At 32.4% G+C, this 13,082-nt stretch overlaps 1 protein-coding gene across 16 annotated transcripts in view; it reads right to left on the bottom strand.

The window, feature by feature from the left end:
- Window positions 1–13,082, bottom strand: part of caska (calcium/calmodulin-dependent serine protein kinase a) — a 277,401-nt gene that overhangs the window by 34,374 nt on the left and 229,945 nt on the right. For 9 of the 16 annotated variants that reach the window (XM_062061677.1, XM_062061676.1, XM_062061680.1 and 6 more), the window contains exons 12-14: window positions 12,430–12,507; window positions 1,828–1,878; window positions 1,383–1,463 (exon numbers count right to left, since the gene is read on the bottom strand). In XM_062061677.1, coding sequence (XP_061917661.1) covers window positions 1,383–1,463; window positions 1,828–1,878; window positions 12,430–12,507 — 210 coding nt within the window. The remainder of the gene's footprint in view (window positions 1–1,382; window positions 1,464–1,827; window positions 1,879–12,429; window positions 12,508–13,082) is intronic. The other 7 variants (XM_062061681.1, XM_062061687.1, XM_062061683.1 and 4 more) reach the window with 1 other exon arrangement.

The raw sequence follows: 13,082 nt of genomic DNA, 5'->3' as shown, positions 1-13,082 counted from the left end.
AAGAGTTTTGTTGTACATCTATAAACAAGCTTATTGGTGTTCTAGTTAAGTGGGAGAAAATGCAGTCCTTTACACATGATTTAATGTTTCTCTGCGGCCCAGGAGCAAATGCGTCACAGACCGGTACCGGTATTGACTTTTAAATAGTGAAAGTAAAAGTCTCCTTCATTGACAGTACATATGTCAACAATGCATTGTCATGATTATAGCTGATGAAGTGAATACAACCCCTAAACCAGGGGTCACCAACTCGGTGCCCGTGGGCACCAGGTAGCCCGTAAGGACCAGATGAGTAGCCCGCTGGCCTGTTCTAAAAATAGCTCAAATAGCAGCACTTACCAGTGAGCTGCCTCTATTTTTTAAATTGTATTTATTTACTAGCAAGCTGGTCTCGCTTTGCTCGACAATTTTTAATTCTAAGAGAGACAAAACTCAAATAGAATTTGAAAATCCAAGAAAATATTTTAAAGACTTGGTCTTCACTTGTTGAAATAAATTAATCAATTATTTTACTTTGCTTCTTATAACTTTCAGAAAGACAATTTTAGAGAAAAAATACAACCTTAAAATTGATTTTAGGATTTTTAAACACATATACCTTTTTACCTTTTAAATTCCTTCCTCTTCTTTCCTGACAATTTAAATCAATGTTCAAGTAAAAAAAAAGGTTTTATTGTAAAGAATAATAAATACATTTTAATTTAATTCTTCATTTTAGCTTCTGTTTTTTCGACGAAGAATATTTGTGAAATATTTCTTCACACTTATTATGATTAAAATTCAATCTAGAAAATCTGTAGAATCAAATGTAAATCTTATTTCAAAGTCTTTTGAATTTCTTTTATAAAAAAGAATTCTGGAAAATCTAGAAGAAATAATGATTTGTCTTTGTTAGAAATATAGCTTGGTCCAATCTGTTATATATTCTAACAAAGTGCAGATTGGATTTTAACCTATTTAAAACATGTCATCAAAATTCTAAAATTAATCTTAATCAGGAAAAATTACTAATGATGTTCCATAAATAATTTTTTTAATTTTTTCAAAAAGATTCGAATTAGCTAGTTTTTCTCTTCTTTTTTTCGGTTGAATTTTGAATTTTAAAGAGTCGAAATTGAAGATAAACTGTGTTTCAAAATGTAATTGTAATTTTTTTCGTGTTTTCTCCTCTTTTAAACCGTTCAATTAAGTGTAAATATCATTAATTATTAATAATAACATAGAGTTAAAGGTAAATTGAGCAAATTGGCTATTTCTGGCAATTTATTGAAGTGTGTATCAAACTGGTAGCCCTTCGCATTAATCAGTACCCAAGAAGTAGCTCTTGCTTTCAAAAAGGTTGGTGGCCCCTGCCCTAGAGCAAGCACGTCAAAAAAACTCACCATGAAGTGCGGCTGGGTCAGTATCCGTCGGAGTTCTTTCGCTTCGTGGTTCTCCGGGTAGCAGGAGATCTCCTCCAGCACCTGAGGACACACGAGGAACGTTTAAGAGGTCGCCGTTTACGCCAGCCTCTCCTCTGCGGAACGGCTGCGACCCGACAACCTCGCCGACCCTCACAAAAATGCCCACCGCGCTCACTGCCAAGTTTGGACACCACTCGACAAGTCAAGGAATTTTGCTAACCCCACCCCTGCCCCCCTGCACCCTCCCCTTGTCCTCCTGGCCAGCTCCAGTTATGTGGCGCCTGACTGCTGAATGTGGCGTTGCAGAGGTGAGGGCGGCCAGCGGGGTGGGGGGCGTGGCTATCCAATACAACTTTTGGTGTCAAACCGCCGCAGCCTCAATGAGGTGCGACATGGCGGAATGCAGTGTGATGAGAGCTCTTACATAGTCCAGAAGTGTCAAAGCCTCACTTTCTTCCCCGTGGGAGGGCGGAGTCTTGAAGTGGAGGAAGACACACAAGAGACGGGGGGTTACACAGGATGATGTTCTTCTTCCATGACATGGATGATTAGTGAGGAGGGCAGCTGGGTTTAGTCCAGAGAGATTAGTGGTATGAAGCAACAACACCCAGATCATGAAGAATTAGTGCAGGCGTCACCTTATCGCTGATCAAAGAGTGCGCAGGGCAGGAAGGTTATTGGCTCAAAGCATCTTCAGCGAGAGAAAAGCTTGGAAACTGTGAACCCCCAACTGCTTTTTCAAAAAAAAAAAAAAATCCTTCATAACACACGACAACGTCTATTGTGGAACTTCCAACAAGTCCATTCAGAATTTGACCACATTTGTCAGAGAAATGTGACTCTGAAGTCGCACTGAGAGTTCCATACCTCATTTCAGTGAGTTTACATTTTCTTAGATGAAAGAATATTGCATTTGTGTGTGTGTGTGTGTGTGTGTAAAACCAAAAAAAGAAGATAAAAGGTACAATTTTGATATTTTTACTTGCTAAAATTCAATCAATATGAAGCCAGTTAAACTAAATCAAGTATTAAGTAAATAATTATAATGTGAAATAATGTATATTTAAACTATGTTAACAAGCAAATAGACAATTAAAATATGAATGAATACAAATCTGAAACAAGTAAATACATTGGGAAAAAAAGGCACATTTTGGCCTTTTTTTTTTTTTTTTACAATTAAAATTTCAATTTGAAACGGATTAAATAAACTAAATCAAGTGAGACGTATATAATTAAAATGGGAAAAAAATATATTCAATTGTCCATTATTCATACATTTTGATTAACAATTATTTATAACCTATATGAACAAGCAAATATACAATTAAAATAAGAATAAATTAAAACCTAAAACAATTAAATTGTCTGTTAATAGAAAAAAAAGGTACATTTTGTACATGTAAACTTTTAATCATTATGAAGCCGATTAGATAACTAAATATCAACGAAATTTTGATTTCTATTTACTCTTTTAATTGGTTTTACCCTTTAAAATCGTTTTTAATCATATTTATTTGTATATTGGTTTTATATTTATTTATTTTTTGTTTTTATTCAGTCATTGGTGGAGCTAAGGATAACATTTGAATATTGTTTTTAATATTGTTTTTAATATTGTTGTGCAGCACTTTGGAAACAATTTTGTTGTTTAAATGTGCTATATAAATAAAGTGGATTGGATTGTATTGGAAATAAAATATGAAGTAAATAATTAAAATGTGAAATAATGTATTTTTATGCATTTTGATAAGTAATTTATATTTAAACTATATTAACAAGCAAATAGACAATTAAAATATGAATGAATACAAATCTGAAACAAGTAAATAAATTGGAAAAAAAAGGCACATTTTGGACTTTTTTTTTTTACAATTAAAATTTCAATTTGAAACTGATTAAATAAACTAAATCAAATGAGACGTATATAATTAAAATGGGAAAAAAATATATTCAATTGTCCATTATCTATACATTTTGATTAACAATTATTTATAACCTATATGAACAAGCAAATATACAATTAAAATAAGAATAAATTAAAACCTAAAACAATTAAATTGTCTGTTAATAGAAAAAAAAGGCACATTTTGTACATGTAAACTTTTAATCATTATGAAGTCGATTAGATAACCAAATATCGACGAAATAACGAAATTTTGATTTCTATTTACTGTTTTAATTGGTTTTACCCTTTAAAATCGTTTTTAATAATATTTATTTTTATATTGTTTCTTTATTGGTTTTATATTTATTTTTTTATTCAGTCATTGGTGGAGCTAAGGATAACATTTGAATATTGTTTTTAATATTGTTTTTAATATTGTTGTGCAGCACTTTGGAAACAATTTTGTTGTTTAAATGTGCTATATAAATAAAGTGGATTGGATTGTATTGGAAATAAAATATGAAGTAAATTAAAATGTGAAATAATGTATTTTTATGCATTTTGATAAGTAATTTATATTTAAACTATATTAACAAGCAAATAGACAATTAAAATATAAATGAATACAAATCTAAAACAAGTAAATACATTGAAAAAAAAGGCACATTTTGGACTTTTTTTTTTTTTTTTACAATTAAAATTTCAATTTGAAACGGATTAAATAAACTAAATCAAATGAGATGTATATAATTAAAATGGGAAAAAAAAATTCAATTGTCCATTATTTATACATTTTCATTAACAATTATTTATAACCTATATGAACAAGCAAATATACTATTAAAATAAGAATAAATTAAAACCTAAAACAATTAAATTGTCTGTTAATAGAAAAAAAAGGCACATTTTGTACATGTAAACTTTTAATCATTATGAAGTCGATTAGATAACCAAATATCGACGAAATAACGAAATTTAGATTTCTATGTACTGTTTTAATTGGTTTTACCCTTTAAAATCGTTTTTAATAATATTTATTTTTATATTGTTTCTTTATTGGTTTTATATTTATTTTTTTATTCAGTCATTGGTGGAGCTAAGGATAATATTTGAATATTGTTTTTAATATTGTTTTTAATATTGTTGTGCAGCACTTTGGAAACATTTTTGTTGTTTAAATGTGCTATATAAATAAAGTGGATTGGATTGGAAATAAAATATGAAGTAAATAATTAAAATGTGAAATAATGAATTTTTATGCATTTTGATAAGTAATTTATATTTAAACGATGTTAACAAGCAAATAGACATTTAAAATATGAATAAATTAAAATCTGAAACATGTAAATAAATACAAAAAAAAGGCACATTTTGGCCTTTTTTTTAACAATTAAAATTTAAATCAATTTGAAACTGATTAAATGAACTAAATAAAATAAGACATATATAATTAAAATGGGAAAACATTTATTAAATAGTCCATTATTTATACATTTTTATTAACATTTATTTATAACCTATATGAACAAGCAAATATTCTATTCAAATAAGAATACATCAAAACCTAAAACAATTAAATTGTCTGTTAAGAGAAAAAAAGGTACATTTTGGACTTTTTTTTTTTAACTATTAAAATTTAAATCAATTTGAAACTGATTAAATGAACTAAATAAAAGACGTATACAATTACAATGGGAAAAAATGTATTAAATAGTCCATTATTTATACATTTTGATTAACAATTATTTATAACCTATGTGAACAAGCAAAATACTATTAAAATAAGAATAAATTAAAACCTAAAACTAATAAATTGTCTGTTAATAGAAAAAAAAGGTCCATTTTTGACATGTCAACTTTTAATCTTTATGAAGCCGATTAGATAACTAAATAAAATATGAAGTAAATAATTAAAATGTGAATTAATGTACTAAATTGCCCATTTGTTATTCATTTTGATGAATAGTTACACACAAGCTACACATAAACAAGCAAAACCGACAAATAAAAATGCAATCAATATGAAGCCAATTAAATAAAATTAAAGATGTAAATAATTAAAATGTGAAAGATTAAATTGTCCATTATTTATGAATTTGGATACATAATTATAATTAACCTATATTAGCAAGCAAATAGACAATTAAAATAGGAATTCATTAAAATCTCAAACAAATAAATTGTCTGTTTGTAGAAATTTTTTAAATTAATGTTCAAACTAAATGAAATATACAGCAAATAATTAAAATGTGATATAATGTATTAAATTGTCCAGTACTTATTAACTTTGATGAATAACTATATTTAAGCTGTATCAACAAGCAAGTAAACAATTAAAATACGAATGAATTAAAATCTGAAACAATTAATCAAATTGTCCGTGATGAAACATAACCATTACAATTTATTTTATATTTATTTGCAAGAAAATCGACTAATTCTGAAATAATTAAACAACTTGTCCGTTAGTTATGAAATAAAACCATAAGTAATGATATTTACCTGGCATATATAAGCAAATAAATCTGGTAGGGAAAATATGAACTAAAATTTGAAAATATTTATCATACTGTAAATTATCATGAATTGTATTGATAAATCACCATATTAATCATATTAAAGGCCAATTAAATACATCATTAAAATGTTAAATAATTAAAATGTGAAAAAATTGATCAAAGTTAAATAATTATATTTTACATACTGTAGATGAAATCCAAATACTTAAATATATATATATATATATATATATATATATATATATTTTATAAATTAGCCATTGATTAATTAAAACATGAAATGTAATTTACATGTTTTAACTTGAACCAATATATTAATTTTTAATCCCCAATAGTTCTTACATTTTATAGCATATTTACTGTTTGCCATTATTTAATGAAATCAAAAGGCTTTTGATAATATAACGTCTTTAAAAAAACCAAATGCCATTTTGGTAACACTTTAGTATGGGGAACACATATTCACCATTAATTAGTTGCTTATTAACATGCAAATTAGTAACATATTGGCTCTTAATTAGTCATTATTAATACCTTATTCGGCATGGCCTTATTATACAACCAGTAAGCCAATAACTAAGAGTCTTCCCTCAATAACTTCAGAATTATTGCTTATTAGTAACCCTCACCCTTATATGTTCCCCTAGTGTCCAAACAACTCTAAATTAAGTATTTGTTACTTTAATAAGCAACTAATTAATGGTGAATATGTTCCCCATACTAAAGTGTTAACGCCATTTTTAATGGCATTTTCAAACATTATATTTTTAATGATTTTTTTCCCATGAATTTTTAAGTTTTTTATGATATTGCAGAAAAGGATGCCGGCACTCACTCCAGCGACACAAAACATTATTATAAATAACTACCGTATTTTTCGGAGTATAAGTCGCACCAGAATATAAGTCGCACCGGCCGAAAATGCATAATAAAGAAGGAAAAAAACATATAAGTCGCACTGGAGTATAAGTCGCATTTTTTGGGGGAAATGTATTTGATAAAAGCCAACACCAAGAATAGACATTTGAAAGGCAATTTCAAATAAATAAAGAATAGTGAACAACAGGCTGAATAAGTGTACGTTATATGAGGCATAAATAACCAACTGAGAAGGTGCCTGGTATGTTAACGTAACATATTATGGTAAGAGTCATTCAAATAACTATAACATATAGAACATGCTATACGTTTACCAAACAATCTGTCACTCCTAATCGCTAAATCCCATGAAATCTTATACGTCTAGTCTCTTACGTGAATGAGATAAATAATATTATCTGATATTTTACGCTAATGTGTTCATCATTTCACACATAAGTCGCTCCTGAGTATAAGTCGCACCCCCGGCCAAACTATGAAACAAACTGCGACTTATAGTCCGAAAAATACGGTAAGTTATTTTTACGCTTGTATTTACAGGCAGGAGACAAGGGGAAAAACTCCCTCCAAGTAAAAAATGTTGAATTCAAGCCCACAAAAGCACCCGTAAAGTTATTCTCTTGCCCATGAAGACAGTTGTTGCGTAATGAATGAAATAAAAACTAAAAACCAGGTCAGGTCTTCCTGTGAAAGGAACTCTGGGATTGCAACTCGCTCCTTCTTCTTCAAAAAAAGACTTAATAATTGCTCTTTGAATAAAACACAAACCGCTGTGTGCCTTTCTGCCCCGCCCCCCTCGTTAGAAGTCAACGCCAGTCAGAGCAGACCATAATGGCGGCCTGTGTGAGCACGCCGCGAGTGCACGCTTTAGTGTGTGTTAGCGGCTAATGAGGGAGGCTGTGCCAACAGGCCGCTCGGGTCCTGCCGCGCAGCTGCCCTGACAATGAGCGCGAGTCACCGCGGGGATGGCGGGCGAGGAGGAGAAGTCGGGAGGTCACTAAAGTTGGCGAGGAGAGGGCGTCACGTGATTGTGTCACTTCAGCTTTTTGTGTGTGGAGTGACTTTCTTTCCCTTTGACAATAGTTAGCATCACGTTGCAGGCGCTAAAGCAGGCCTGGGCAATTATTTTGACGCAGGGGCCAAATTTAGAGAAATAATGTGTCTGGGGGCCGCTATATCTATTTTTAGGAACACTAATACAAAACCTCACAATAATGTCTGAATGCTAAAAACATTATGACAGACCGCCTTAAGAAACGGAATAGAATAAACATTTTTTTTACTGAATGAGACACGCAGAATGTACATGAAAATAAAGAATGTGGGATTTACAATATTAACTATGAAGGATAAAACCCTGAATATTGACAACATATGAACGTCACACACCCTCTCTATCAACATACTTTACAATCAAGCCAAATGCAACAAACACAGCGAAATATGAACACAAAGAGTAAAAATAAACCCCACCTACAATCTGATATATGTGATATATCACTAAGCTTTAGAACTTTCTTGTAAAAATCTCCTTCCACGTCTGTCCCTGACACCCACATTTCAGGCTCTGGAAACACTCTGTGGAAACACTCCCCACCCACACTGCTTGGTGCCTCGTCTGACCTGCTGTGACTTAGATCAGTGGTCCCCAACCACCGGGCCGCGGCCCGATTGGTACCGGGCCGCACAAGAAATTAAAAATTTTTTTTTTTTTTTTAATGAAATCAACATAAAAAACACAATATATACATTATATATCAATATAGATCAATACAGTCTGCAGGGATACAGTCCGTAAGCACACATGATTGTATTTAATTATGTAAAAAAAATAAAAATAAAAATAAACATTTTTTTTATTTATTTTTTTTAAATACACCCCCCATCCCCACCGGTCCGTGGGACAAATTTTCAAGTGTTGACCGGTCCGCAGCTACAAAAATGTTGGGGACCACTGACTTAGATGACCAAAGTAACTAATTAGATGACCATAGTAACTAATTAGATGACCATAGTAACTAATTAGATGACCATAGTAACTAATTAGATGACCATAGTAACTAGTATATCATGCAAAAGCGCAGATTTCAACCATTGAAATACTTTGTATAGTTCAAGACTTACGGTCATTCTTTCTTTCTTTAGTTTATTTGGAACATGAACACATAATACATCACCCAGTTTCATGTCATTTCACTTTACATCATGTCCGAAAAGGAGTAGGAAGAAGCAAAGCTTATTTAATCCTACCCCTTTCCCACTTCATAGCGTTTACAAATATATAGAATCATTTACTGACCTTTTTATAATAAAATAACATCTGTGAATTAGTATACACAACAGTTGTGTAATATGTAATTCATTAATTCAGTCATTATTGACATACTGAGATGAAGAATATCTTATTTTCAATAAGGTTGAAAGTATTTCTCATAATTCTTCTTCTTTGTACTTTGTAAGGACCATTAATTTGAACAACCTCTTAAAGTGGATCATATCAGTACAATGATAAAAAAAATAAGAAAATTAAAAAAAAACTTCTTTTTTTTTGTCATAAAGAAATACAATCATGTGTGCTTACGGACTGTATCCCTGCAGACTGTATTGATTTATATTGATATATAATGTATAAATTGTGTTTTTTAATGTTGATTTAATTTAAAAAAAAAATAATTTTTTTTTAAATTTCTTGTGGGGCTGCGGCCCGGTACCAATTGGTCTACGGACAGGTACCGGGCTGTGGCCCGGTGGTTGGGGACCACTGCACCACAGGATATATCTAGCCGTGTTGACATATTTTCACCCATCTTCACATATTGCTTCCTGTTGGTTAAATAGCTTCTTACCCAGTTCAAGACCAAAACTCTGATGCCATATCGTTCTAATTTTCGTATTAAAATATGATGATTAATTGTGTCAAATGCTTTTGTTAAGTCCATGAATACTGCGGCCGCACATTCTTTACCATCTATGGCAGTGGTCCCCAACCTTTTTGTAGCTGCGGACCGGTCAACGCTTGAAAATTTGTCCCATGGGGATGTATTTAAAAAAAAAAAAAAAAAAAAAAAAAAAAAAAAAAAAATTAATTTTTTTTTTACATAAATTAATACAATCATGTGTGCTTACGGACTGTATCCCTGCAGACTGTATTCATCTATATTGATATATAATGTATAAATTGTGTTTTTTATTTTGATTTCATTAAAAAAAAATTAAAAAAAATTAGTCAGTGGTCCCCAACCACCGGACCAATCGGTCCGGTGGTTGGGGACCACTGATCTATGGCATTGGTCATTTCCTCTGTTATTTTGATTAATACATTAGAAAACATGACTGCACATCATAATGGCAGCTACACTTTCCATCTTAAAAATATAAAAACAAATATTTGGGAATGTCCGGCGGGCCAGATTGAAAAGCTTAACGGGCCCCGGGGCCTTCATTTGCCCAGGTCTGCTCTAAAGAGTGCAGGCGAGTTAGTAAGCAGAAAAACAACAGAAGACAATTAATAGTCGGAGCACTTAGAAGAAGGGAAGACGGCCATTTTCCACTGCATGGTACCAGCTGGACAGTAACGCCTTAAAACACCAACAACTGGATTACACTGAACGCATCAGTCCGAACCAGACCTGCTAACACCAACTATGACGGAAAACAAGTTCTGTTTTTCATTTTTTAACGTATTCTTTATCCAAGAGGAGACTGAGGGCAGCAAGAATGCCGGAGCGCTGCCAGACCTGCAAATTCGGGAGATTTTTTTTTTTTGGGGTGGGGTTAAGGGGGGAGGAGTATATTTATAGCTAGAATTAACTGAAATTCAAGTATTTCTTAAATATATATATATATATATTTATTAGGGCTGCAACTAAGGATTAATTTGATAATCGATTAAACTGTCGATTATTACTTCAATTAATCGATTAATAATCGGATAAAAGAGACAAACTACATTTCTATCCTTTACTGGCACCATACTTATTTTGATTATTGTTTCTCAGCTGTTTGTACATGTTGCAGTTTATAAATAAAGGTTTATAAAAAAAAATTAAAAAAATTTAAATTGCCTCTGCATATATATATATATATATATATATATAATATGATATATATATATATATTATATATTATATATATATATATATATATATATATATATATATATATATATATATATATATATATATATATATATATATATATATATATATATATATATATATATATATATATATATATATATATATATATATATATATATATATATATATATATATATATATATACACAGTATATACATATAAATAAAATAAATACTTGAATTTCAGTGTCCATTTATTTACATATACACACATAACACTCCTCTCTACTCATTGTTGTATTTGAAAGTGCAATGCTTTGCAGCCAGTAGCACAGCCGGGCAGTGTAATATTCTGGGTTGGAGTCAATAACCAGGCGAGGTGACCAAGTTACGTCTCTTTTACTTCATACTTCAGAACCCACTCCCACACTTGCCGTCAGGGTGCGCAATACAACGTAAACCGTTGGCCCACCAAAAAGTAACCACAGAACACTATACGGTAGTGTATAGTGTATACGGGGGGTGTATATTGTAGCGTCCCGGAAGAGTTAGTGCTGCAAGGGATTCTGGGTATTTGTTCTGTTGTGTTTATGTTGTGTTACGGTGCGGATGTTCTCCCGAAATATGTTTGTCATTCTTGTTTGGTGTGGGTTCACAGTGTGGCGCATATTTGTAACAGTGTTAAAGTTGTTTATACGGTCACCCTCAGTGTGACCTGTATGGCTGTTGACCAAGTATGCATAACATTCACTTGTGTGTGTGAAAAGCTGTAGATATTATGTGACTGGGCCTGCACGCAAAGGCAGTGCCTTTAAGGTTTATTGGCGCTCTGTACTTCTCCCTACGGCCGTGTACACAGCGGCCTTTTAAAAAGTCATACATTTTACTTTTTGAAACCGATACCGATCATTTTGAAACCGATACCGATAATTTCCGATATTACATTTTAAAGCATTTATCGGCCAGTAATATCGGCAGCCCGATATTATCGGACATCCCTAATTGCAACTATAGGTTAAGCTAATGTTGGCACGTGTCTTTGAATTTCATGAGGGATGAGACTGAGGGCAGCGAGAAACTGGGGCCTTGCAGCTAAGCGGAGACTGGGGAGTGTAACACTGCAGCATCCAGAGCTAAGGATAACGTAGTATTGGCATGTGTGTACAAATTTTATCCAAGTAGAGAGTGTGGGCAGCAAGAAAATGGGGCGCCGGTACCAAGTGGAGACTGCGGAGCATGTAACTATCGCGTTCGGAGCTAAGAGGCAGCAGCTGGGTAAGCTAACGTTAGCGTGTGTCCTCAAATTCTATCCAAGAAGAGACTTAGCCAAGTGGAGACTGTGGAGCATGTGAAGGCCCGCAATCATGTGTGCTTATTTTCATCATTTCTAGCCGCGTATTTGCAACTGAGATTGTTTCTACTCCCTGGTTTTGCTGCCGTGGAAAAGGCGAGTAGAGTGGAGCCGAGTAGGTACCATGCCGTGGAAAAGGCGAGTAGAGTAGGTACCATGCCGTGGAAAAGGCGAGTAGAGTAGGTACCATGCCGTGGAAAAGGAGAGTAGAGTAGGTACCATGCCGTGGAAAAGGCGAGTAGAGTAGGTACCATGCCGTGGAAAAGTTCAACATTGAATGTGACCACAAGATGTCATACATGTTTTCTTACCTCTTTGGCTCTCTGCACCGCGTCACTGGACGGGTTTCTGATCTGCGGCGACGACTTGGTGTTGATCTTATCGTAGAGCTGCAACGACAAGCACTCAACATCAATCAATCAATCAATCAATCAATCAGCCAAAGAGAAGAAGCCACGCCCCCTCCACACAATACTCATTGTTATGATTGTTTTCCACTGCCCATTTGTGCAGTTGCCTTCATGTTGTGATGCGTTCACTGACATTAATCAACTACTTGACTCCGCCCCCTAAGGACTGCCGTACTGTAACTGACGCCATGTTGTCGTTCTTCAGACAGCAAACTAAAAAAACCCCCAAAAAAACCACGATTCACATCCCAATTTTTATTTATTTCGGTTATAAATCCCTTCAAAATTTTGGAGAATGGATTAAAAATTATTATTATTTAAAAAAAATTAAAAACAATAAACGACTATTATTGATACTATATTATTATCGTAGTAATTTGCATTGATTTGTTTTTAACATTTGTTAATTGGGTTTTTACAGACATATAATTGACAAAAGTAAAGACAAAATCAAATGCTGTTTCCCCTACAAGCAAAATAAAAAAAACTACCCACATATGTAATATGTATATATACATAAATATTATATATGTGGGTAGTTTTTATATACATAC

Source organism: Entelurus aequoreus, linkage group LG10 (assembly GCF_033978785.1).
Source record: "Entelurus aequoreus isolate RoL-2023_Sb linkage group LG10, RoL_Eaeq_v1.1, whole genome shotgun sequence".
NCBI lineage: Eukaryota > Metazoa > Chordata > Actinopteri > Syngnathiformes > Syngnathidae > Entelurus > Entelurus aequoreus.
Note: the sequence above shows the minus strand (reverse complement) of the source record. Positions and strands in the feature narration are given on the sequence as shown.